General features: G+C 45.8%; 1 protein-coding gene across 1 annotated transcript in view; it reads right to left on the bottom strand.

Moving 5' to 3' along the window:
* The window catches only part of PFDN1 (prefoldin subunit 1), a 43,230-nt gene that overhangs the window by 5,272 nt on the left and 11,375 nt on the right, over positions 1–26,583 (bottom strand). The window contains exon 2 of the mRNA XM_069763896.1: positions 75–241. Within this exon, the coding sequence (XP_069619997.1) occupies positions 75–241 (167 nt within the window). The remainder of the gene's footprint in view (positions 1–74; positions 242–26,583) is intronic.

Genomic DNA, 26,583 nt, shown 5'->3' with positions numbered 1-26,583 from the left:
TGGCGTCCTGCCCTTAGCGCTCAGTCAGGGTGAGCAATCCATTTTAAGAATGAACACAGAAGATATCTACTTACATCCGTCCCACACCTTCATACATTGGCGTTCCATCGGGCAGGTTCTTAATCTCGGTGTCGGTAAGATGGGCATGTTTCTTTGTTCTAGATAACTGCTCGATCTGAAGATCGGCGAGCTTCACCTTTTGCTGCGTGTCAATAACTTTTGCCTGAAGTTCTGTGAAGGCCTATGATGAACACAGGAATGTAATGAACAAGAAAACCATTTGCCTTGTAGGGATCGCTGGGATCAGGGTCTCTCAGATTCCATAGCAGAAACCTGATGACAGGCTGGCTGTACGCCACTGTCCGATCGGCACGACATATCTATGTGAAATCAGAGTGTGCACAGATGTAGCAGAGGCGAGTGTGTGCTTCAGTCCAGCACACTGATGATACACAGTATTTCTGGACCTCTGCGACAGCTATGCTCAGATTTCTCTGTGGTCAGTGATTTTACATAAACCTAAAGTACAAGGTCAACGCTACACAACAGATCATCGCATAGAATCCTGGGACCCAATTCTTACGTGATCCTGCTGGAGTAAGATGTGCCTATTCATAAGGAAGTGCATGCCCCTTACAGGGAACCTGGCAGGTCTCCCATGCCCTCCAGCATTAACCTACGTGTTGCTGAATACCCTGCCTAATCAGCTCTCTACAACCTAGACCCATATTTACCCCCTTCAGCCGTGGGCAATTTTGCCTTTTTTTCCACCCCTTCTTCCCAGATCCATATTTTTTTTATATTTTTTCTTCCAATATGGCCATGTGAGGGATTGTTTTTTGTGGGATGAGTTGTACTTTTGAACGACACCATTGGGTTTACCATCTCATGTACTGGAAAACAAGGAAAAAGTTCCAAGTGCGGTGAAAAAAAAACCTGCAACTGTTTTTGAGGTTATTTACCATGTTCACTGTATGGTGAAAATGACCTGGAAATAGGATTCTGCAAGTCAGTACGAGTAAGTTAATCAGGAAATACCAGACATGTCTTATTTTTTATTTCAGCGGTAAAAAAAACTCCAAAATTTTGTATGAAATAAAGGTTTTTGCAATTGTTGCCTTTTCTTTTTTGCAAACCAGCAGTCATGTGTGAGGAAGATGCAGGGTCAGCATCAGCGCCCGCATCAAAAGGCAGAGGCACGACATAAGTGTGTGTATATATATATATACATATATATACACACACGTCACGATTTCTGAAGGGGTTAAAAAAGGCTTTATGAACTTTGCGTTCCAGGTCGGCCCCTGCAGGCGTGACAACATGACCTGCAAGAGCCAGCGTCATCAGCAGCTTTCGGCAGAACTCCAGCATGCACGCGGCTTTCTTCACCCCATCGTTGCTCTTGTTGGGCCAACTAGCCAAAGTGCTAATTAGCATATGAAACGCAAACCTTATACAGAATTTTCCTTTTCAAACATAGGTCTAGGTGGTAAACACTATAGAGGGCTAGCTAGGCAGGGTATTCAGCAACACAGTCTAATGCTGGTGGGTTGGGGGGCATGGGGGCCCTGCCAGGTTCCGGAGAATCTTACAACTGATGTGTGCCTCTGCCACAAATGTTCCTCGCCCAATGACCAGAGAACATTTCTGGTAGTTATGTCACCAAAGTAGCATATAGTTGATGCCTTTACTAGGTGGGCCTCGCCGCTCCGGTCCAACCTATGCCCACTTTGGCAGAGATGGCAGAAGTCGCATAACATTTTGTAAAAGTTTGAGTTATGTAAACGTTTTGTGGCATTTCAAGGTGTTTTGCACAAAAAAACAAGCAAAGCACCCCGATGATTGAGGCCAACAGTCCTCAGATACAGCAGAGCCAAGGTCAACAATCATTTTATTTAGGGTATATAGCACCAAACTCTGCAGACATGTACAGACAGACATTACAATGCAGCACATAATTCAGGAATAGGAGGAGCGAGGGTCCGAGCTTACAATCTGTCAGGAAATAGGGGGGCAATAGGTAAAAAGTGCTTGTACCGTCCAGCAATCACTGTAATAAGCAGGGCATTTCAAAGAAGCTGCATGATCCGGACACCAGCCAGTATCTAATCACAGTTACCGAGTGCTATTGGGTGCATGGAGGATGGGTTTTTATTAAAGGGGTAGTGACAGCATGTTTGAATAAAGAGGGAAAAATACTGGAAGAGAGAGAGAGGTTAAATATTTTAGTTAGGTGGGCTGTGACAGCCGGTAAGAGGGACTGAAGGGGATGTGAGGAAATAGGGTCATTGGTGCAGGTTGTAGGAGCCAAGTGAGTAACTTCTTCTCTAACAGGTTCAAAGGTGGAAAGTGAACTTTAGGTGCGGAAAGAAAGGGGATCCAGGCTCTGAAGGCATTGTGGAAAAATGTCCTGGCTGATATGGTTGATTTTCTTCTAGGAAACAAGTAGCCACATTGTCAGTGCTGAGGTTGGTGACATGGTCCTGTTCTTTAGGGCCCAGGAGGAAGTGGGAAGTTTCAAAGAGTCATATTGTAAAATAGAAGTGAAGTTTATCAATGGTTGGGATTTTTTTCCTTACCATTTTCAAATAGCAATCGTCTTTTTCTCTTTCCCACACATAGCCATATGCGGGCTTGTATTTTGCAGGACAAGTTCTATTCCATTATGGGAGGGGGCTGTGTGTGGAGAACAGCTCAGTGCAGTTACGCCCTCGCGATTTGCATACTTGGCACTGTCATTTTGATTGACAACTCTCTAATGAGCGCTGCCTGCGCCTCCACAAGGGCACTGCAGAAACCCCGCCGCGCTCAGCGCCACTGCTGGCCCCGGGCTGCAGTACAGTACCAATTTGTGACTGTAGGCAGGAGCCAATGTTCAGAGTCTGCAATGTGTTGCCAATTGAGGTCAGGCCGCATTTGCTTTTGCGCCATCAAGAAATGACAGCGCTCACTATGCAAAATCAAAGAGCATAACTGTGATCGGCACCAAAGCTCCCTCATTTGCATCGGAGTTTTTTTTTTCTGCAATTTTCAATCTTTATATCCTTAAACCAGTTAGTCATGATGTACAAAATAAATACTGCCTACATCTACTTTACACCTGCAACATTTCTCATTTTATTTTGGTTGGATGTTAGAAGGGCTAAAAGTTTAGCAGTAATTTCACATTTTTTCAAGGAATTTACAAAACCTGTTTCATTTAGGGACCTATTCAGATTCATATGGACTTTGGGGTTGCTATATATTGAAAACTCCCCAAAAGTGACACCATTATAAAAAGTGCACCCCTCAAATATTGCAAAACTGTGGTCAGGACATTTTTTTTTTTAAATCTTTCAGGTGCTACACAAGAATTAATACAAAGCGGAATGAAGAAAAACCATGGAAAATGTTCCTCTAAAATGTTGCTTTAGCCCCAGTTTTCACAATTACTAAGCTTTTTTTCATGCGCTGTTTATGCAAATTTTCATCTGCATTTTACAGAGCCAGCAAAGTCTATGAGATTTCAGTAATCTTGACTTTTTTGCCCTCAGTGTTTTGTGCTTTGCTTGTTTTTTGACACAATGGGCCATGTCACTTTTAGCATTTTTCACCCACTGAAAGTAATGGGTGGTGAAAAAAAACATAGGCATCAGGTTTTGCTGCGCCAAAATTAGAAGTGTGCGTGCGCGAGAAACCATTTGACTGCGTGGGCACGATATCTCACAGCGATCTGCGCCATCCACGTCAATGACTGAATGCGGCAGCCAAGGAGAGGCGTGGAGTGACCCGAAGCCACGCCCATCGGAGTGGACGACCCTATTAGCATACATTGTGGGAGAAATATGAAAGGTCTTTATGGGTGGTACATGGGGAGTCAGGGAAGGCATAGCTGATACTGAATAAAGTGATATTTTTAGCTGGTAGGACAGAATTGTGTTGACAGGTTCCCTTTAACCCCTCTGTGACCTTAGACGTACTATCCCGTCGAGGTGCCCTGGGCTTATCTGACCCTGGACGGGATAGTACGTCATAGCGATCGGCAGCGCTAACGGGGGGAGCGCCGCCGATCGCAGCCGGGTGTCAGCTGCTTATCGCAGCTGACATCCGGCACTATGTGCCAGGAGCGGTCACGGACTGCCCCCGGCACATTAACCCCTGGCACACCGCGATCAAACATGATCGCGATGTGCCGGCGGTGCAGGGAAGCACCGCGCAGGGAGGGGGCTCCCTGCGGGCTTCCCTGAGCCCCCCGCAGCAACGCGATGTGATCGCGTTGCTGCGAGGGTCTTACCTCCCTCCCTCCCTGCTTCCTCCAGCCCCGGATCCAAGATGGCCACGGATCCGGGTCCTGCAGCGCTGCTAGTCAGATCGGTGATCTGACAGAGTGCTGTGCAAACTGTCAGATCACTGATCTGTGATGTCCCCCCTGGGACAAAGTAAAAAAGTAAAAAAAAAATTTTCAAAATGTGTAAAAAAAAAAAAAATATTCCAAAATAATGAAAAAAAATATATATATTATTCCCATAAATACATTTCTTCATCTAAATAAAAAAAAAAGCCCAATAAAAGTGCACATATTTAGTATCGCCGCGTCCGTAACGACCCGACCTATAAAACTGTCCCACTAGTTAACCCCTTCAGTAAACACCGTAAGAAAAAAAAAAAAAAAACGAGGCGAAAAACAACGCTTTATTATCATACCGCCGAACAAAAAGTGGAATAACACGCGATCAAAAAGACAGATAAAAATAACCATGGTACCGCTGAAAACGTCATCTTGTCCCACAAAAAACGAGCCGCCATACAGCATCATCAGCAAAAAAATAAAAAAGTTATAGTCCTGAGAATAAAGCGATGCAAAAATAATTATTTTTTTCTATAAAATAGTTTTTATCGTATAAAAGCGCCAAAACATAAAAAAATGATATAAATGAGGTATCGCTGTAATCGTACTGACCCGAAGAATAAAACTGCTTTATCAATTTTACCAAACGCGGAACGGTATAAACGCCTCCCCCAATAGAAATTCATGAATAGCTGGTTTTTGGTCATTCTTCCTCACAAAAATCGGAATAAAAAGCGATCAAAAAATGTCACGTACCCGAAAATGTTTTCAATAAAAACGTCAACTCGTCCCGCAAAAAACAAGACCTCACATGACTCTGTGGACCAAAATATGGAAAAATTATAGCTCTCAAAATGTGGTATTGCAAAAAATATTTTTTGCAATAAAAAGCGTCTTTCAGTGTGTGACGGCTGCCAAACATAAAAATCCGCTATAAAAGTAAATCAAACCCCCCTTCATCACCCCCTTAGTTAGGGAAAAATAAAAAAAAGTATTTATTTCCATTTTCCCATTAGGGCTAGGGTTAGGGCTAGGGTTAGGATTAGGGCTAGAGTTAGGGCTAGGATTAGGGCTAGGGTTAGGGTTGGGACTACAGTTAGGGTTGGGGCTAAAGTTAGGGTTAGGGTTTAGATTACATTTACAGTTGGGAATAGGGTTGGGATTAGGGTTAGGGGTGTGTCAGGGTTAGAGGTGTGGTTAGGGTTACCGTTGGAATTAGGGTTAGGGGTGTGTTTAGATTAGGGTTTCAGCTATAATTGGGGGGTTTCCACTGTTTCGGCACATCAGGGGCTCTCCAAACACGACATGGCGTCCGATCTCAATTCCAGCCAATTCTGCGTTGAAAAAGTAAAACAGTGCTCCTTCCCTTCCAAGCTCTCCCGTGTGCCCAAACAGGAGTTTACCCCAACATATGGGGTATCAGCGTACTCAGGACAAATAGGACAACAGCTTTTGCGGTCCAATTTCTCCTGTTACCCTTGGGAAAATACAAAACTGGGGGCTAAAAAATAATTTTTGTGGGAAAACAAAAAGATTTTTTATTTTCTCGGCTCTGCGTTATAAACTGTAGTGAAACACTTGGGGGTTCAAAGTTCTCACAACACATCTAGATAAGTTCATTGAGGGGTCTAGTTTCCAATATGGGGTCACTAGTGGGGGGTTTCTACTGTTTAGGTACATTAGGGGCTCTGCAAACGCAATGTGACGCCTGCAGACCAATCCATCTAAGTCTGCATTCCAAATGATGCTCCTTCCCTTCCGAGCCCTCCCATGCGCCCAAACGGTGGTTCCCGTCCCCACATATCGGGTATCAGCGTACTCAGGACAAATTGGACAACAACATTTAGGGTCCAATTTCTCCTGCTAACCTTGGAAAAATACAAAACTGGGGGCTAAAAAATAATTTTTGTGGGAAAAAAATTGTGTTTTATTTTTATGGCTCTGCATTATAAACTTCTGTGAAGCCCTTGGTGGGTCAAAGTGCTCACCACACATCCAGATAAGTTCCATAGGGGGTCTACTTTCCAAAATGGTGTCACTTGTGGGGGGTTTCAATGTTTAGGCACATCAGTGGCTCTCCAAACGCAACATGGCGTCCCATCTCAATTTCTGTCAATTTTGCATTGAAAAGTCAAACGGCGCTCCTTCCCTTCCGAGCTCTCCCATGCGCCCAAACAGTGGTTTACTGCCACATATGGGGTATCGGCGTACTCAGGACAAATTGGACAACAACTTTTGAGGTCCAATTTCTTCTCTTACCCTTGGAAAAATAAAAAATTGGGGACAAAAATATAATTTTTGTGAAAAAATTTGATTTTTTATTTTTACGGTTCTGCATTATAAACTTCTGTGAAGCACTTGGTGGGTCAAAGTGCTCACCACACATCCAGATAAGTTCCTTAGGGGGTCTACTTTCCAAAATGGTGTCACTTGTGGGGGGTTTCAATGTTTAGGCACATCAGTGGCTCTCCAAATGCAACATGGCGTCCCATCTCAATTCCTGTCAATTTTGCATTGAAAGGTCAAACGGCGCTCCTTCCCTTCCGAGCTCTCCCATGCGCCCAAACAGTGGTTTACTGCCACATATGGGGTATCGGCGTACTCAGGACAAATTGGACAACAACTTTTGGGGTCCATTTTCTCCTGTTACCCTTGGTAAAATAAAACAAATTGGAGCTGAATTAAATTTTTTGTGTAAAAAAGTTAAATGTTCATTTTTATTTAAACATTCCAAAAATTCCTATTAAACACCTGAAGGGTTAATAAACTTCTTGAATGTGGTTTTGAGCACCTTGAGGGGTGCAGTTTTTAGAATGGTGTCACACTTGGGTATTTTCTATCATATAGACCCCTCAAAATGACTTCAAATGAGATGTGGTCCCTTAAAAAAAAATGGTGTTGTAAAAATGAGAAATTGCTGGTCAACTTTTAACCCTTATAACTCCCTAACAAAAAAAAAATTTGGTTCCAAAATTATGCTGATGTAAAGGAGACATGTGGGAAATGTTACTTATTAAGTATTTTGTGTGACATATCTCTGTGATTTAATTGCATAAAAATTCAAAGCTTGAAAATTGCGAAATTTTCAAAATTTTCGCCAAATTTCCGTTTTTTTCACAAATAAACGCAGGTAATATCAAAGAAATTTTACCACTATCATGAAGTACAATATGTCATGAGAAAACAATGTCAGAATCACCAGGATCCGTTGAAGCGTTCCAGAGTTATAACCTCATAAAGGGACAGTGGTCAGAATTGTAAAAATTGGCCTGGTCATTGACGTGCAAACCACCCTTGGGGGTAAAGGGGTTAAGCAGAATCAGATTTTTTTTCACAAAACTATCAGCAAGCACAAGAGACAAACGTAACCTGCTTTTTTCTGATGCTTTTTTACCGCTAAAAGAGAAGGTTTTGTAGTAGAAAAAAAACGCTAAAAAATGGTTAGTATGAGCATGCCTTACAAGGAATAGCACAGGAAAATGGACCCCACATCTTGTTTCTGAGAGCACAGAGAGCCCACATATGGTCCGGAGACCTCTGTAGGACACACGGCAGGGCTCGGACCAGTAGGAGCACTATTTGAACACAAATTTGGGTGAAATAGATGGTGGGCACCATGTCACATTTGCATGGCCCCTAAGTCAAACAGCAGAAAACCCCACAAGTGACCCATTTATTTTTTTAAACTGAAGGATTTTATCCAGAGGTATAGTGATTAGGGATGAGTGGACCCATGGAAGTTCGATTCTGGTACACAACCACACTTTATTCCAAAGTTCGGTTAATACTAGTATTCCTGGCAGCACCGAAAAAAACCATTCCTTCTTATTAATCAAACTTTATAACATTTATAAGTGAAAACAAAAAACAAATATTTTTTTCCCACTAAAATACTGAATTGGCCCCAAATGTATCATTTCCGCAAGGGTAATAAGAGAAATATGGCCCCCTTATTTTGTTATGCAATTTCTCCTGAATGCGGCAGCACCCCACATGTGGCTGTAGATGGAGCACAGGGCAGGGGTCAGATGGGAAGGAGCTTGCAGAATGCAGATTCCTTCTGAATAGATTGTAGGCTCCACTAGCTGAGCCCCTGAGGTGCCAGAACAGCAGAAACCCCCAGGGGACCCCATATTGGAAACTTCACTGCCTAAGGAATTCATCTAGAGGTGTAGTGAGGGTTTTGAACCTACAGGTAACTCACAGGATTTTATAACATTGGGATGTGGTAATATAACATTTTATTGATAAAAATATATATTTTTTTTATTAGCTGCAAAGTGGTCAGTTGCACAAGGGTTAATAGGTGAAACGCTGCATTTTATTGCACAATTTGTCGCTGTGATGCCATTTATGCCGTCAGAAATTTCTGTTAGGCCACACGTCAGGGCTGAGAAAGAAGGAACTATAAGGCTTTTGGAGCACAGATTTTGCTAGAATAGTTTGCGGGTGACTCTTACACAGACCAGAAGGTGCCAGAACAGCAGAAAACCCCCAATAGTGACCCCACTGTAGAAACTGAACCGTTCAATGAATTCACCTATGGCTGCAGTGACTTGTTTGTAACATCCACACAAGGCTTTATTCTTTACAAAACAATTCCAGTTCAGTTAAGTTTGATGGTCGCCGAGCATGGATAACCCTCTTCAAATGATCCCACAGATGTTCAATGATATTCAGGTCTGGGGACTGGGATGGCCATTCCAGAACAGTGTAATTGTTCCTCTGCATGAATGCCTGAGTAGATTTGGAGCGGTGTTTTGGATCATTGTCTTGCTGAAAGATCCATCCCCTGCGTAACTTCAACTTCGTCACTGATTCATGAACATTATTGTCAAGAATCTGCTGATACTGAGAGGAATCCATGCGTCCCTCAACTTTAACAAGATTCCCGATGCCGGCATTGGCCACACAGCCCCAAAGCATGATGGAACCTCCACCAAATTTTACTGTGGGTAGCAAGTGTTTTTCTTGGAATGCTGTGTTTTTTGGCCGCCATGCATAACGCCTTTTTGTATGACCAAACAACTCAATCTTGGTTTCATCAGTCCACAGGACCTTCTTCCAAAAAGAAATTGGCTTCTCCAAATGTGCTTTTGCATACCTCAGCCGACTGTTTGTGGCGTGCTTGCAGAAACGGCTTCTTTTGCATCACTCTCCCGTACACCTTTTCCCTGTGGAAAGTGCGTTGTATAGTTGACCGATGCACAGTGAAATTATCTGCAGCAAGTTGATGCTGCAGCTCCCTGGAGGTGGTCTGAGGATTGTGCTTGACTGATCTCACCATTCTTCTTCTCTGCCTTTCTGATGTTTTTCTTGGCCTGCCACTTCTGGCCTTAGTAAGGAAATGGAAGAACACAGGTACAGTTCTTGTTATGTTCCTCACAGCTTTTCTCATGATTGCATACACCTGGCTATGAAGTTCAAAGCTCAATGAGGTTATAAAACCAAAAAAAGTGCTTTAGTAAGTCAGTAAAAAGTAGGTAGGAGTATTTAAAACAAGAAAATGATAAGGGTGCCCATACTTATGCACCTGTCAAATTTTGTTTGAATGCAGATTGCACATTTTCTGTTAGTACAATAAACCTCATTTCAAGGCAGAAACATTACTGTGTCCAACAGTTATTAGATATATGAAACTGAAATAGCTGTTGCAAAAAAAACAATTTTTATAAAACATTAAGCTTAAGATTAATAGGGGTGCACAAACTTTTTCATATAACTGTACCTGTATGTCATCTCCCCTATATATAGTATATACCTGCTGTATGCCATCTCCTCCTGTATATACCTATGTGTCATCTCCTCTTTTATATAGTATATACCTGTATGTAATTTTCTCCTGTATATAGTATATACCTGTGTGTCATCTCCTCCTATATATAGTATATACCTGTAAGTCATCTCCTCCTGTATATAGTATATACCTGTGTGTCATCTGCTCCTGTATATAGTATACAAGATGATGGCCCGATTCTAACACATTGGGTACTCTAGAATATGTATGTCCACGTAGTATATTGCCCAGCCACGTAGTATATTGCCCAGCCACGTAGTATATTGCCCAGCCACGTAGTATATTGCCCAGCCACGTAGTTCGCGTACTATATTGCCCAGTGACATAGTATATCGCCCAGCCACGTAGTATATTGCCCAGCCACGTAGTATATTGCCCAGCCACGTAGTATATTGCCCAGCCACGTAGTATATTGCCCAGCCACGTAGTTCGCGTACTATATTGCCCAGTGACATAGTATATCGCCCAGCCACGTAGTATATTGCCCAGCCACGTAGTATATTGCCCAGCCACGTAGTTCACGTACTATATTGCCCAGTCACATAGTATATTGCCCAGCCACATAGTATATTGCCCAGCCACGTAGTTCACGTACTATATTGGCCAGTGACATAGTATATTGCCCAGCCACGTAGTATATTGCCCAGCCATGTAGTATATTGCCCAGCCACGTAGTTCATGTACTATATTGCCCAGTGACATAGTATATTGCCCAGCCACGTAGTATATTGCCCAGTCACATATAGTAGATACTGAGTCTAAGGGGTTAATGGTGGGGCAGTGACGTCAGAGGACGAGGCTGTGTGGCCGCCACTCCCGTCTGTCTGGGATCATTGATGATTAGCCGCGGTCACGTGGTTACCTGGGGAGGAGGTGAAGTTCCGGCCGGCGCCGCTCACAGCCTGGATGTGGAAGTATTGGACGGGCAGGGTGATGTCCGCCTGCAGCCCCGGCCCCCACATCAGGCTCCGCTCCGGGCTCACAGCCTCCGGACACCCGGCAGCGCGGAGGCTCCCTGCACAGAACAGCAGGAGCAGCAGCAGCGGCGCCATCCTCCTCCTGGTTGCATTGCAGTCTCGCGAAATGATGACGTAACGGTCTCGCGAGACCGCAATGCCGCGACCAAACAGCGACGGGCACATGCGTATTCTAGAATATGCATGTCCCCGTAGTATATGGACAATGATGATTCCAGAATTCGCGGCAGACTGTGCCCGTTGCTGATTGGTCAAGGCAACCTTTATGACATCATCGTCGCCATGGCAACCATTATGACATCATCGTCGATACTGTGCCCGTTGCTGATTGGTCGAGGCCTGGCGGCCTCGACCAATCAGACGATGGGTTGTCTACGTCCTTTATGACATCGTCGCTGTGCCCGTCGCTGATTGATGTACAGCTGGTATAACCTGGGCATCTCCTGTATATAATTATATATGTACAGCCGGTTTAACCTGGGCATCTCCTGTATATAATTATATATGTACAGCTGGTATAACCTGGGCATCTCCTGTATCTATATATATAATTGTCTAAGGGTTTTTCCGTCTGTCTGTCTGTCTTGGAAATCCCGCCTCTCTGATTGGTCGAGGCGAATTCGCGGCAGACTGTGCCCGTTGCTGATTGGTCAAGGCAACCTTTATGACATCATCGTCGCCATGGCAACCATTATGACATCATCGTCGATACTGTGCCCGTTGCTGATTGGTCGAGGCCTGGCGGCCTCGACCAATCAGACGCGGGATGTCTACGTCCTTTATGACATCATCGTCGCTGTGCCCGTCGCTGATTGGTCGAGGCCTGGCGGCCTCGACCAGAGAGCCGGGATTTCCAGGACAGACAGACGGAAAAACCCTTAGGCAATTATATATATATATATATAGATACCTGTGTCATCTCCCCTGCATACAGTATGTAACTGTATGTCATCTCCCCTGTATATAGTATGTACCTGTATGTCATCTCCTCCTGTATTTAGTATATACCTGTGTGTCATCTCCTCCTGTATATAGTATATACCTGTGTGTCATCTCCTCCTGTATATAGTATATATCTCCATCTCCTCCTGTATTAGACCACTCGTTATTTGGTCAGTATTTTTACTTCAGTATTTGTAAGCTAAATTGGCAGCCTGATAAATCCCCAGCCAACAGGAAGCCCTCCCCCTGGTAGTATATATTAGCTCACACATATACATAATAGACAGGTCATGTGACTGACAGCTGCCGCATTTCCTATATGGTACATTTGTTGCTCTTGTAGTTCGTCTGCTTATTAATCAGATTTTTATTTTTGAAGGATAATACCAGACTTGTGTGTTTTAGGGAGAGTTTCATGTGTCAAGTTGTGTGTGTTGAGTTGCGTGTGGCGACATGCATGTAGCGGCTTTTTGTGTGTTGAGTTGCATGTGACAGGTTAGTGTAGCAAGTTGTGTGCAGCAAGTTTTGCGCATGACGAGTTTTATGTGTGGTGCGTTTTGAGTATGTGCAAGTTTTCTGTGAGGCAACTTTTGCATGTGTTGCTACTTTTGTGCATGTGGCAATTTTTCCGCGTGTGCAAGTTTTGCGTGTGGCGAATTTTCCACGAGGTGAGTTTTGCACGTGTGCCGAGTTTTGCGTGAGCCTAGTTTTGCATGTGGCAAGTTTTGAGTGGCGACTTTTGTGTTTCGACTTTTATGTAGCGAGGTTGGTGTATGTGTGGTGAAATGTGTTCTGAGGCTGGTATATGTGTTCAAGCACGTGGTAGTGTGTGTTCATATCCCCGTGTGTGGTGAGTATCCCATGTCGGGGCCCCACCTTAGCAACTGTACGGTATATACTCTTTGGCGCCATCGCTCTCATTCTTTAAGTCCCCCTTGTTCACATCTGGCAGTTGTCAATTTGCCTCCAACACTTTTCCTTTCACTTTTTCCCCATTATGTAGATAGGGGCTGCGCAATGTACCGCGTGGGCTGCGCAATGTACCGCGTGGGCTGCGCAATGTACCGCGTGGGCTGCGCAATGTACCGCGTGGGCTGCGCAATGTACCGCGTGGGCTGTGCTATACACTACACATACATATTCTAGAATACCCGATGCGTTAGAATCGGGCTACCATCTAGTCTACTATATAATTGTCTAAGGGTCAATATACTGGGCAATATACTACGTGGGTTGCGCAATATACAACGTGGGCTGCGCAATATAGTACGCGGGATGCGCAATATACAACGTGGGCTGCGCAATATAGTAAGCGGGCTGGGCAATATACAACGTGGGCTGCGCAATATACTACGCAAGCTGCGCAATATACTACGCAAGCTGCGCAATATACTACGCAAGCTGCGCAATATACTACGCAAGCTGCGCAATATACTACGCAAGCTGCGCAATATACTACGCAAGCTGCGCAATATACTACGCAAGCTGCGCAATATACAACTTGGGCTGCGCAATATGCTACATGGGCTGCGCAATATGCTACGTGGGCTTCGCAATATGCTACGTGGGCTGCGCAATGTACTGCGTGGGCTGCGCAATGTACTGCGTGGGCTGCGCAATGTACTATGCGGGCTGCGCAATGCACTGCGTGGGCTGCGCAATGTACTGCGTGGGCTGTGCTATACACTAAGCATACATATTCTAGAATACCCGATTCGTTAGAATCGGGCTACCATTTAGTCTACTATATAATTGTCTAAGGGTCACTTCCGTCTTTCTGTCTGTCTGTCACAGATATTCATTGGTCGCGGCCTCTGTCTGTCATGGACCAATCAGCGACGGGCACAGTCCAGTGGAAAAATGGCTGCGCCTTACTCCCCGCAGTCAGTGCCCGGCGCCCGCTCCATACTTCCCTCCAGTCACCACTCACACAGGGTTAATGCCAGCGGTAACGGACTGCTTTGTGCCGTGGGTAAGGCACTCCGTTACCGCTGCTATTAACCCTGTGTGTCCCCAACTTTTTACTATTGATCACCCTAATAGTATGCCTATAGTCATGGCAGGTCTATCTAGCGCAGGCGCGCAGGGCCTATGATGACATCGCGGTCACATGACCGTGACGTCGTGGCAGGTCCTTCTCGCGCAGGGCCTGTCATGACGTTGCGGTCACATGACCGTGACGTCATGGCAGGTCCTTCTCCCATACCATCTTTGCCACCGGAACCTGCAACGGAAGATGGCGGCCGGCGCGAGCGACTACGGAGGGTGAGTATAGTAGTTTTTTCTTGTTATTATTATTTTTAACTTTACATTTTTTACTATTGATGCCACATAGGCAGCGTCAATAGTAAAAAGTTGGGGACACACAGGGTTAATAGCGGCGGTAACGGAGTGCGTTACCCGCAGCATAACGTGGTCCGTTACCACCGGCATTAACCCTGTGTTAGCGGTGACCGGAGGGGAGTATGCGGGTGACAGGCACTGACTGCGGGGAGTAAGGAACGGCCATTTTCTTCCGGACTGGCCTGTGTTACACACTGCGTGCCCTGTGTTACACACTGCGTGCCCTGTGTTACACACTGCGTGCCCTGTGTTACACACTGCGTGCCCTGTGTTACACACTGCGTGCCCTGTGTTACACACTGCGTGCCCTGTGTTACACACTGCGTGCCCTGTGTTACACACTGCGTGCCCTGTGTTACACACTGCGTGCCCTGTGTTACACACTGCGTGCCCTGTGTTACACACTGCGTGCCCTGTGTTACACACTGCGTGCCCTGTGTTACACACTGCGTGCCCTGTGTTACACACTGCGTGCCCTGTGTTACACACTGCGTGCCCTGTGTTACACACTGCGTGCCCTGTGTTACACACTGCGTGCCCTGTGTTACACACTGCGTGCCCTGTGTTACACACTGCGTGCCCTGTGTTACACACTGCGTGCCCTGTGTTACACACTGCGTGCCCTGTGTTACACACTGCGTGCCCTGTGTTACACACTGCGTGCCCTGTGTTACACACTGCGTGCCCTGTGTTACACACTGCGTGCCCTGTGTTACACACTGCGTGCCCTGTGTTACACACTGCGTGCCCTGTGTTACACACTGCGTGCCCTGTGTTACACACTGCGTGCCCTGTGTTACACACTGCGTGCCCTGTGTTACACACTGCGTGCCCTGTGTTACACACTGCGTGCCCTGTGTTACACACTGCGTGCCCTGTGTTACACACTGCGTGCCCTGTGTTACACACTGCGTGCCCTGTGTTACACACTGCGTGCCCTGTGTTACACACTGCGTGCCCTGTGTTACACACTGCGTGCCCTGTGTTACACACTGCGTGCCCTGTGTTACACACTGCGTGCCCTGTGTTACACACTGCGTGCCCTGTGTTACACACTGCGTGCCCTGTGTTACACACTGCGTGCCCTGTGTTACACACTGCGTGCCCTGTGTTACACACTGCGTGCCCTGTGTTACACACTGCGTGCCCTGTGTTACACACTGCGTGCCCTGTGTTACACACTGCGTGCCCTGTGTTACACACTGCGTGCCCTGTGTTACACACTGCGTGCCCTGTGTTACACACTGCGTGCCCTGTGTTACACACTGCGTGCCCTGTGTTACACACTGCGTGCCCTGTGTTACACACTGCGTGCCCTGTGTTATATACTGCGTGGCTGCTATATACTGTTTGGGCTGTGTTATATACTGCGTGGCCTGAATTAACGCATCGGGTATTCTAGAATATGTATGTATGTATGTATGTATGTATGTATGTATGTATGTATGTACAAACCAAAAGATTGGACACACCTTATTTAACCCCTTCCCGACCCATGACGCCACGTAGGCGTCATGAAAGTCGGTGCCAATCCGACCCATGACGCCTATGTGGTGTCATGGAAAGATCGCGTCCCTGCAGATCCGGTGAAAGGGTTAACTCCCATTTCACCCGATCTGCAGGGACAGGGGGAGTGGTAGTTTAGCCCAGGGGGGGTGGCTTCACCCCCTCGTGGCTACGATCGCTCTGATTGGCTGTTGAAAGTGAAACTGCCAATCAGAGCGATTTGTAATATTTCACCTATAATAACGGGTGAAATATTACAATCCAGCCATGGCCGATGCTGAAATATCATCGGCCATGGCTGGAAATACTAATACACCTGTTCCTCAATAGGAATCCGCAGGTGAAATCCGCACAAAAAACACTGGAAATCCGCGGACACGCAGTGCCTTTTACCCGCGGATTTTTCAAAAATGATGCTGAAAAATCTCACACGAATCCGCAACGTTGGCACATAGCCTTAGGGTTGGAATTAGGGTTGTGGTTAGGGTTGTGATTAGGGTTATGGCTACAGTTGGGATTAGGGTTAGGGGTGTGTTGGGGTTAGGGTTGTGATTAGGGTTATGGCTACAGTTGGGATGAGGGTTAGGGGTGTGTTGGGGTTAGTGTTGTGATTAGGGTTATGGCTACAGTTGGGATGAGGGTTAGGGGTGTGGGGGGGTTAGTGTTGGAGTTAGAATTGAGGGGTTTCCACTGTTTAGGCCTATCAGGGGGTCTCCAAACGCAACATGGCGCCACCATTGATTCCAGCCAATCTCGTATTCAAAAAGTCAAATGGTGCTCCCTCAATTCCGAGCCCCGACGTGTGCCCAAACAGTGGTTTACCCCCACATATGGGGTACCAGCATACTCAGGATAAACTGCGCAACAATTACTGGGGTCCAGTTTCTCCTGTTACCCTTGTGAAAATAAAGAAATGCTTGCTAAAACATCATTTTTGAGGAAAGAAAAATGATTTTTTATTTTCACGGCTCTGTGTTGTAAACGTCTGTGAAGCACTTGGGGGTTCAAAGTGCTCACCACATATCTAGATAAGTTCCTTGGGGGGTCTAGTTTCTAAAATGGGGTCACTTGTGGGGGGTTTCTACTGTTTAGGCACATCAGGGGCTCTGCAAACGCAACGTGACGCCCGCAGAGCATTCCATCAAAGTCTGCATTTCAAAACGTCACTACTTCACTTCCGAGCCCCAACATGTGCCCAAACAGTGGTTTACCCCCACATGGGGTATCAGCGTACTCAGGAGAAACTGGACAACAACTTTTGGGATCCAATTTCTCCTGTAACCCTTGGGAAAATAAAAAATTCTGGGCTAAATAATTATTTCTGAGGAAAGAAAACGTATTTATTATTTTCACGGCTCTGCATTATAAACTTCTATGAAGCACTTGGGGGTTCAAAGTGCTCACCACACATCTAGATAAGTTCCTTTCGGGGTCTAGTTTCCAAAATGGGGTCACTTGTGGGGGGTTTCTACTGTTAAGCCACATCAAGGGCTCTGCAATTGCAACGTGACGCCCACAGAGCATTCCATCAAAGTCTGCATTTCAAAACGTCACTACTTCACTTCCGAGCCCCAACATGTGCCAAAACAGTGGTTTACCCCCACATGGGGTATCAGCGTACTCAGGAGAAACTGGACAACAACTTTTGGGGTCAAATTTCTCCTGTTACCCTTTGGAAAATAAAAAATTGCAGGCTAAAAGATCATTTTTGAGAAAATATTTTTTTTTTTTTTATTTTCATGGCTCTGCGTTATAAACTTCTGTGAAGCACTTGGGGGTTCAAAGTCCTCACCACACATCTAGATTAGTTCCTTTGGGGGTCTAGTTTCCAAAATGGGGTCATTTCTGGGGGATCTCCAATGTTTAGGCACACAGGGGCTCTCCAAACGTGACATGGTGTCCGCTAATGATTGGAGCTTATTTTCCATTTAAAAAGCCAAATGGCGTGCCATCCCTTCCGAGCCCTGCCGTGCGCCCAAACAGTGGTTTACCCCCACATATGGGGTATCAGCGTACTCAGGACAAACTGGACAACAATATTTGGGGTCCAATTTCTCCTATTATCCTTAGCAAAATAGGAAATTCCAGGCTAAAATATCATTTTTGAGGAAAGAAAAATTATTTTTTATTTTCATGGCTCTGCGTTATAAACTTCTGTGAAGCACCTGGGGGTTTAAAGTGCTCAATATGCATCTAGATAAGTTCCTTGGGGGGTCTAGTTTCCAAAATGGGGTCACTTGTGGGGGAGCTCCAATGCATAGGCACACAGGGGCTCTCCAAACGCGACATGGTGTCCGCTAACAATTGGAGCTAATTTTCCATTCAAAAAGTCAAATGGCGCTCCTTCCCTTCCGAGCCTTACCTTGAGCCCAAACAGTGGTTTACCCCCACATATGAGGTATCGGTGTACTCAGGAGAAATTGCCCAACACATTTTAGGATCCATTTCATCCTGTTGCCCATGTGAAAAGGAAAAAATTGAGGCTAAAAGAATTTTTTTGTGAAAAAAAAAGTACTTTTTCATTTTTACGGATCAATTTGTGAAGCACCTGGGGGTTCAAAGTGCTCACTATGCATCTAGATAAGTTCCTTGGGGCGTCTAGTTTCCAAAATGGGGTCACTTGTGGGGGAGCTCCAATTTTTAGGCACACGGGGGCTCTCCAAACGTGACATGGTGTCCGCTAAAGAGTGGAGCCAATTTTTGATTCAAAAAGTCAAATGGCGCTCCTTCCCTTCCAAGCCCTGCCGTGCGCCCAAACAGTGGTTTACCCCCACATATGAGGTATCAGCGTACTCAGGACAAATTGGACAACAACTTTCGTGGTTCAGTTTCTCCTTTTACCATTGGGAAAATAAAAAAAAGTGTTGCTAAAAGATAATTTTTGTGACTAAAAAGTTAAATGTTCATTTTTTCCTTCCATGTTGCTTCTGCTGCTGTGAAGCACCTGAAGGGTTAATAAACTTCTTGAATGTGGTTTTGAGTACCTTGAGGGGTGCAGTTTTTAGAATGGTGTCACTTTTGGGTATTTTCAGCCATATAGACCCCTCAAACTGACTTCAAATGTGAGGTGGTCCCTAAAAAAAATGGTTTTGTAAATTTCGTTGTAAAAATGAGAAATCGCTGGTCAAATTTTAACCCTTATAACTTCCTAACAAAAAAAAAATTTGTTTCCAAAATTGTGCTGATGTAAAGTAAACATGTGGGAAATGTTATTTATTAACTATTTTGTGTAACATATCTCTCTGGTTTAACAGAATAAAAATTGCGAAATGTTCAAAATTTTCGCCAAATTTCCGTTTTTATCACAAATAAACGCAGAATATATTGACCTAAATTTACCACTAGCATGAAGCCCAATATGTCACGAAAAAACATTCTCAGAACCGCTAGGATCCGTTGAAGCGTTCCTGAGTTATTACCTCATAAAGGGACACTGGTCAGAATTGCAAAAAACGGCAAGGTCTTTAAGGTCAAAATAGGCTGGGTCATGAAGGGGTTAAAGATTTATCTGTATTTTCATGACTATAAAAATTGTAAATTCACACTGAAGGCATCAAAACTATTAATTAACACATGTGGAATTATATACTTAAAGGGAAGGTACCGCGTTTGTAGATCATTAATTAATCAATGTAATGTAGCATAACATGCTGTTATAACCCAGATTTGAATGCATGTAAAACAGATTCCGTGTGTTATATGAGTAGAAAGAAGGCACTGGGGGCTGACATCTTGGTTTTGCAGCAGTAGCAGGTCACTATCAGTGTCAGATTACGGCACCCCATGGACATAGGAGATAATAGACCGGCTCGGACCCTATCTGTAACATTGCAGCAGCATTAGCAGTGAGCTGGGCACGCCTCTGTGGGCTGCACAACTCACTGCTGTAGGTGTGACTAGCTGCCATTTTATTAGAGCCCTGTGCTATCTGCCGAGCTCCACTTGCTCTCTATCACAGGAGAGAAGAAGCCCTCACTTCTCCTCTGTACTGCAGGCACTGCAGGTTCTGGGCAGACATCTTCTGCTCTCACACGCTGCCCTGTGTGCTTCCCTCTGCTCTGTCTCCGCCTCCCCACTTGCACAGAGTCCCAGTGATCTCCAGTAAACTGCACTCTCCCCCTGTGTCGCTCTCCCTCTCTGTGCGGCGTGGGGGGGTCTCTGTGCGGCATGGGGGATCTCTGCGGCGTGGGGGGGTCTCTGTGCGGCGTGGGGGGGTCTCTGTGCGGCGTGGGGGGGTCTCTGTGCGGCGTGGGGGGGTCTCTGTGCGGCGTGGGGGGGTCTCTGTGCGGCGTGGGGGGGTCTCTGAGCGGCGTGGGGGGGTCTCTGTGCGGCGTGGGGGGGGTCTCTGTGCGGCGTGGGGGGGTCTCTGTGCGGCGTGGGGGGGTCTCTGTGCGGCGTGGGGGGGTCTCTGTGCGGCGTGGGGGGGTCTCTGTGCGGCGTGGGGGGGTCTCTGTGCGGCGTGGGGGGGTCTCTGTGCGGCGTGGGGGGGCCTCTGTGCGGCGTGGGGGGTCTCTGTGCAGCATGGGGGATCTCTGCGGCGTGGGGGGGTCTCTATGCGTGTATGCAAGCATCGTCCGATGGGACTACAAGTCCCATCGGACGATGCCTGCTACAATGACAGTGATTGACACATTAGCCAATTATGGGACAGTAAGGGTATGTGCACACGTCAGGTTTTTTTCCTGACAAAATCCGGAGAATTCTGCCAGAAATTCGCGTTTTTTTCCGCGCGGATTTTTCGCGGTTTTTGTGCGGATTTTTTGCATTTTTTTTTTCCTGAAAGTCATTTTGGCTTAGAAATCCGCAAAAAGAATGAGCATGTCCATTTTTTTTGCGGAATGCGTTTTTTTTGCGGAAAAAAAAACGCATCCATCTGAACAAAAAATCCGGAATGCATTCTAAATGATAGGATGCATATTTTTAGCGTTTTTGATGAGGAATTATAGCGTTTTTATAGCGAAATTCCGCAAAAACGCTAAAAATCCGGACGTGTGCACATAGCCTAATAGTCCCATCATCCGGCTAATGTGTTGAATGAAAAAAAAAAATACTCCATACATACATGCTACATACATGCTACATACATGCTACATACAATACATTCATAAATTACATACATATAGACATACAGTACATTAAACATAGATTTCATACTCACCATTACTTGTCACTTTGTTCCCCGAAGCCAGTGTCATCTGTAAAAAAAATATTAAAAAAACAAACAACCAATATACTCCCAGTCCGCAGAAATCCACGAGTGTCCCACGACGATCTCCCGTGGAGAGCAGCAGCATCAGATAATGCGACTGCTCTCCAGGGGCTCCAGGAACACAATGACAGCAGGAAGGTATCCTTCCACCACTGTATTCCTCCGCCGCTGTAAAAAAAAGTCCCTAGTCTCACTTTATGCCATTGGTGTATGAGAAATTTTCCCAGGCAGCAATTGCCATAAAGTGAGACCTTGTCCTAAGGTAACCTCTCAGTGATGCACTGTAGGAGCCATTGTTTCCTGTCAGTGTGTCATTGAAGGTCCTATAGAGCAGTGACATTACCCGATGTCACTGTTCTATAGGGGAGATCGTCGTGGGACACTCGTTATTAATTGGACTACGGCGGACAGGTAGTATACGGTTTATTATTTTACGTTTTTTGCAGGTGCTGAAGTATGGTAAGTATGGTGAAATGAAGAATATTAAAATACTTTTTTCCTAATGTGTGCGTGTTTTTTTTAACCCTTTCTTACTATTGGATTAATAACGGATAGGCGTCTTATTGACGCCTCTCCGTTATTAACCCGGCTTAATGTCACCTTACAATAGCAAGGTGACATTAACCCCTTATTACCCCATATCCCACCGCTACAAGGGAGTGGGAAGAGAGGGGCTAAGTGCCGGAATTGGCGCATCTTACAGATGCGCCATTTCTGGGGCGGCTGCGGACTGGTATTTGTAGCCTAGGGGGGGGGGGGGGGGGGGCAATATCCATGGCCCCTCTCTAGGCTATGAATATCAGCCTGCAGCTGTCTGCGTAGCCTTTCTGGCTATAAAATATAGGGGGACCCCACGCAATTTTTTTTTTTGGGGTCCCCTTATTTTAATAGCCAGTAAAGACTACGCAGACAGCTGCGGGCTGATATTCATAGCAGGCTACAAATATTGGCCCCCGGGCGATCGCTTTCCCCCTCTGGCGCAGAAAATTGCACGGGCGCCCACGCGTTTTTTTTAATTCAACCCTCACAAAGGCCTCTTTCACACTTGCGTCGGTACGAGTCCGTCGCTATGCGTCGGGCCGATGTACCGACGCACGTTGTGAAATTTGTGCCCGACGTGGGCAGCGGATGCAGTTTTTCAACACATCCACTGCCCATTCTGAAGTCTAGAAGGAGGGGGCGGAGTTTTGGCAGCGCATGCGCGGTAGAAAATGGCGGACGCGCTGGACAAAAAAAGTTCACTTGAACGTTTTTTCGTGCCGACGGTCCACCAAAACACGACGGATCCGTTGCACAACGGACGCGACCACGCGACGTGTGGCCATCCGTCACGATCTGTCGCTAATACAAGTTTATGGGAAAAAAACGCATCCTGCGAGCACATTTGCAGAATCCGTTTTTTTCCGCCAGATCCGTTTTTTCCACCGGATCCATTTTTTCCCGCCGGACCCGTTTTTTTCCGCCGGATCCTTTTTTTCCGCTGGATCCATTTTTTCCTGCTGGATCCGTTAATTCCCGCCGGATCCGTTTTTTCCCGCCGGATCCGGTTGTTTCCACAATTTCCTTTTTTTTCTGCCAGATCAGTTTTTTTTCCATCAGATCCTTTTTTTCCCGCCTAATCCGTTTTTTTCCGCCGGATCCGTTTTTTTCCCACAAGTTCCTTTTTTTTCTGCCAGATCAGTTTTTTCCGCCGGATCCGTTTTTTCACGCCAGATCCGTTTTTTTCCACAATTTACTTTTTTTTCTGCCAGATCAGTTTTTTTTCGCCGGATCCGTTATTTTCTCATTGAGTTGTATTAGCGCCGGATGGCCACACGTTTCATCCGTTTTTTGAAGGATCCGTCAAAACAGCTGTTTCCGCCGGACGGAAAACACATACAGAGGAACCGTTGAATCGCGATCTCACCTGCCGCTATTGCGGGCACATGTCAGTCATGTTTTTTTCTATTGACAGATTGGGCGATTCTGAACGCGGCGATACTAAATATGTGTAGGTTTGATTTTTTTATTGTTTTATTTTTGATGGGGCAAAAGGGGGGTGATTTAAACTTTAATTTTTATTTTTTTTTTCATATTTTTAAAAACTTTTTTTTACATTTGCCATGCTTCAATAGCCTCCATGGGAAACTAGAAGCTGGCACAACTCGATCGGCTCAGCTACATAGCAGCGATCATCAGATTGCTGCTCCGTAGCTGAATTACAGGCTTGCTATGAGCGCCGACCACAGGGAGGCACTCACAGCAGGCCGGCATCAGTAGCTATAGAGGTCTCAAGGACCTCTATGGTTACCATCCTGACGCATCGCCAACCCCTGATCATGTGACGGGGGTGGACGATACGCCCATTTCTGGCCGCGCGGCTGGAAGCGGTAGTTAAATGCCGCTGTCAGCATTTGACAGCGGCATTTAACCCTGCTGTTCTGTTGGTCAAAAATGACCGACTTTGAACTTCAATATTCTTTAAAATATTCAAGATGCGGCTCTGAAACCCGTGGCCGACCGACCCATCCTCATTTAAGTCAATCAACCACAAGTTTCAGAACCGCATCTTGAACACCCCAAAAAATACCAAAGTTCAAAATAGGTCTCCCCAGACCGAACAGAACAGCAGGGTTAACAGGTTAATAGCGGCGGGTGAATTGCGATTTCACCTGCCGCTATTGCGCGCACATGTCAGCTGTACAAAACAGCCGACATGTCGTGACTTTGATGTGGGCTCAGCGCCGGAGCCCACATCAGAGGAGACACGACATGCGCAGAACATGTTGCGTTTTTTACTGCGATGCGTTTTTCCCCCAGAAAAAACGCAACATATGCACAAAAATTGCGGAATGCATTATAAATGATGGGATGCATATGTATGCATTTTTAAATTGTTTTTATCACATTTTTATAGCGAACAAACGCAAAAAAATGCGAAAAATCCTGAACGTGTGCACACAGCCTCAATGTGTATCTCCCCATCACACTCCATATGTGTCTCACTCATCACACTTCACGTCTCTTTCTCTCCCATCAGTCACTCTTAGGCCGGGGACACACACAACGTATAAAAAAGCGGTCCGTTTTTGATGGACGAGAATCGCACAAATGTTACCAAAACAGTGATCCGTGTGCAGTGCGAGGATGCGATTTTCTCGCATCCAATGATCCGTTTGGCATCCGTGTGACATCCGTATGGCGTCCGTATGGTGAGATTTTCTCACACACTTGCAAAATGAGCAAATAATGGCTGAGCCTTTCCTGTCACCTGCTCAATGCCTGAGAATTTCTTGCATGTCACACTGATGGTCCGTGTGCTGTGCGATTTTTTTCTCACCCCCATAGACTTTCATTGGCGATTCTCGGCCGAGATACACTGAGAATTGCAGCATGCTGCGATTTCACTCGGATCCTGAATACGGCAGAGAGAATATCGGATGATGGGAGCTGCCCCATAGATTAACATTGCGAGCGCTATGTGATTTTTTTATCGCATTGCACTCGTCCGTATTACGGTCTAGTGTGACCCCGGCCTTAGCCATACAATGCATCTCTCCCCTCCCTCCATAATGCCGGGCTATTCACTGCAGAGCTGGAGCTCCCAGACAGCTCCTAATGCTGCTCCATGCACACCACATGTCTTCACTCTTCTTGGGTCCAGATGCTGCTGAGTCCACTGTGTTCTGCTCCTCTGATGCAGTGACTGCTGGTGACAGCAGATCACAGGGCAGTCACACACAAAATGGTGCTGCCCTGTGATGCTGCTCTTCATTCTTACTGTTGGGGCAGTAACTGCTGACATCACCATTTCCCTCCCCTTTTGGGTGGTCTAATATCCCTGGGGCAGAGCTGCTAAATCTTACTATAGCTGCTTGAGGTCTAAAACGGAAAATGCTCCCCCTAGTGGTAAATATGTATATTTGTAGAAAAATATATAATATTTTTCATATAGAAATGTTTGCAAACAGTGCAAACATTGCATTAATACATTTTAATTACTATTTTAAGCTTAATTTCACAAAAAAACAAAATACAAGAAAACTGGTGGCACCTTCCCTTTAACAAAAAAGTGTGAAACAACTGAAAATATGACATATACTAGATTCTTCAAAGTAGCTACCTTTTGCTTTAATGACTGCTTTGCACACTCTTGGCATTCTCTTGATGAGCTTCAAGAGGTAGTCACCGGAAATGGTTTTGACTTCACAGGTGTGCCCTGTCAGGTTTAATAAGTGGGATTTCTTGCCTTATAAATGGGGTTGGGACCATCAGTTGTGTTGTGCAGAAGTCTGGTGGATACACAGTTGATAGTCCTACTGAATAGACTGTTAGAATTTGTATTATGGCAAGAAAAAAGCAGCTAAGTAAAGAAAACGAGTGGCCATTATTACTTTAAGAAATGAAGGTCAGTCAGTCCGAAAAATTGGGAAAACTTTGAAAGTGTCCCCAAGTGCAGTTGCAAAAACCATCAAGCACTACAAAGAAACTGGCTCACATGAGGACCACCCCAGGAAAGGAAGACCAAGAGTCACCTCTGCGTCTGAGGATAAGTTTATCCGAGTCACCAGCCTCAGAAATCGCAGGTTAACAGCAGCTCAGATTAGAGACCAATTCAATGCCACACAGAGTTCTAGCAGCAGACACATCTCTACAACAACTACCCCTTTCAGACCTTAGATGTACTATCCCGTCGAGGTGCCCTGGGCCTATCTGACCCTCGACGGGATAGTACGTCATATGCGATCGGCAGCGCTCACGGGGGGGGGGGGGGGGAGAACGCGGCCGAGTGTCAGCTGCCTATCGCAGCTGACATCCGGCACTATGTGCCAGGAGCGGTCACGGACCGCCCCCGGCACATCGCGATCAAACATGATCGCGATGTGCCGGCGGTATAGGGAAGCATCGCACAGGGAGGGGGCTCCCTGCGGGCTTCCCTGAGCCCCCCGCAGCAACGCGATGTGATCGCGTTGCTGCGAGGGTCTCCTACCTCCTTCCTCGCTGCAGTCCCCGGATCCAAGATGGCCGCGGATCCGGGTCCTGCAGGGAGGGAGGTGGCTTCACAAAGCCTGCTCTGAGCAGGAACTGTGAAGCCTGCACTGCTCTAAGTCAGATCGGTGATCTGACAGAGTGCTGTGCAAACTGTCAGATCATCGATCTGTGATGTCTCCCCCTGGGACAAAGTAAAAAAAAAAATTTCCAAATGTGTAACAAAAATAAAAAAAAATATTCCTAAATAATGAAAAAAAAATATTCCCATAAATACATTTCTTTATCTAATTAATAAAAAAAAACAATAAAAGTACACATATTTAGTATCGCCGCGTCCGTAACGACCCCACCTATAAAACTGGCCCACTAGTTAACCCCTTCAGTAAACACCGTAAGAAAAAAAAAACGAGGAAAAAACAACGCTTTATTATCATACCGCCGAACAAAAAGTGGAATAACACGCGATCAAAAAGACAGATATAAATAACCATGATACCGCTGAAAACGTCAT

The sequence above is a fragment of the Ranitomeya imitator genome, chromosome 4 (genome assembly GCF_032444005.1).
Source record: "Ranitomeya imitator isolate aRanImi1 chromosome 4, aRanImi1.pri, whole genome shotgun sequence".
NCBI classification, from domain to species: Eukaryota; Metazoa; Chordata; class Amphibia; order Anura; family Dendrobatidae; genus Ranitomeya; species Ranitomeya imitator.
Note: the sequence above shows the minus strand (reverse complement) of the source record. Positions and strands in the feature narration are given on the sequence as shown.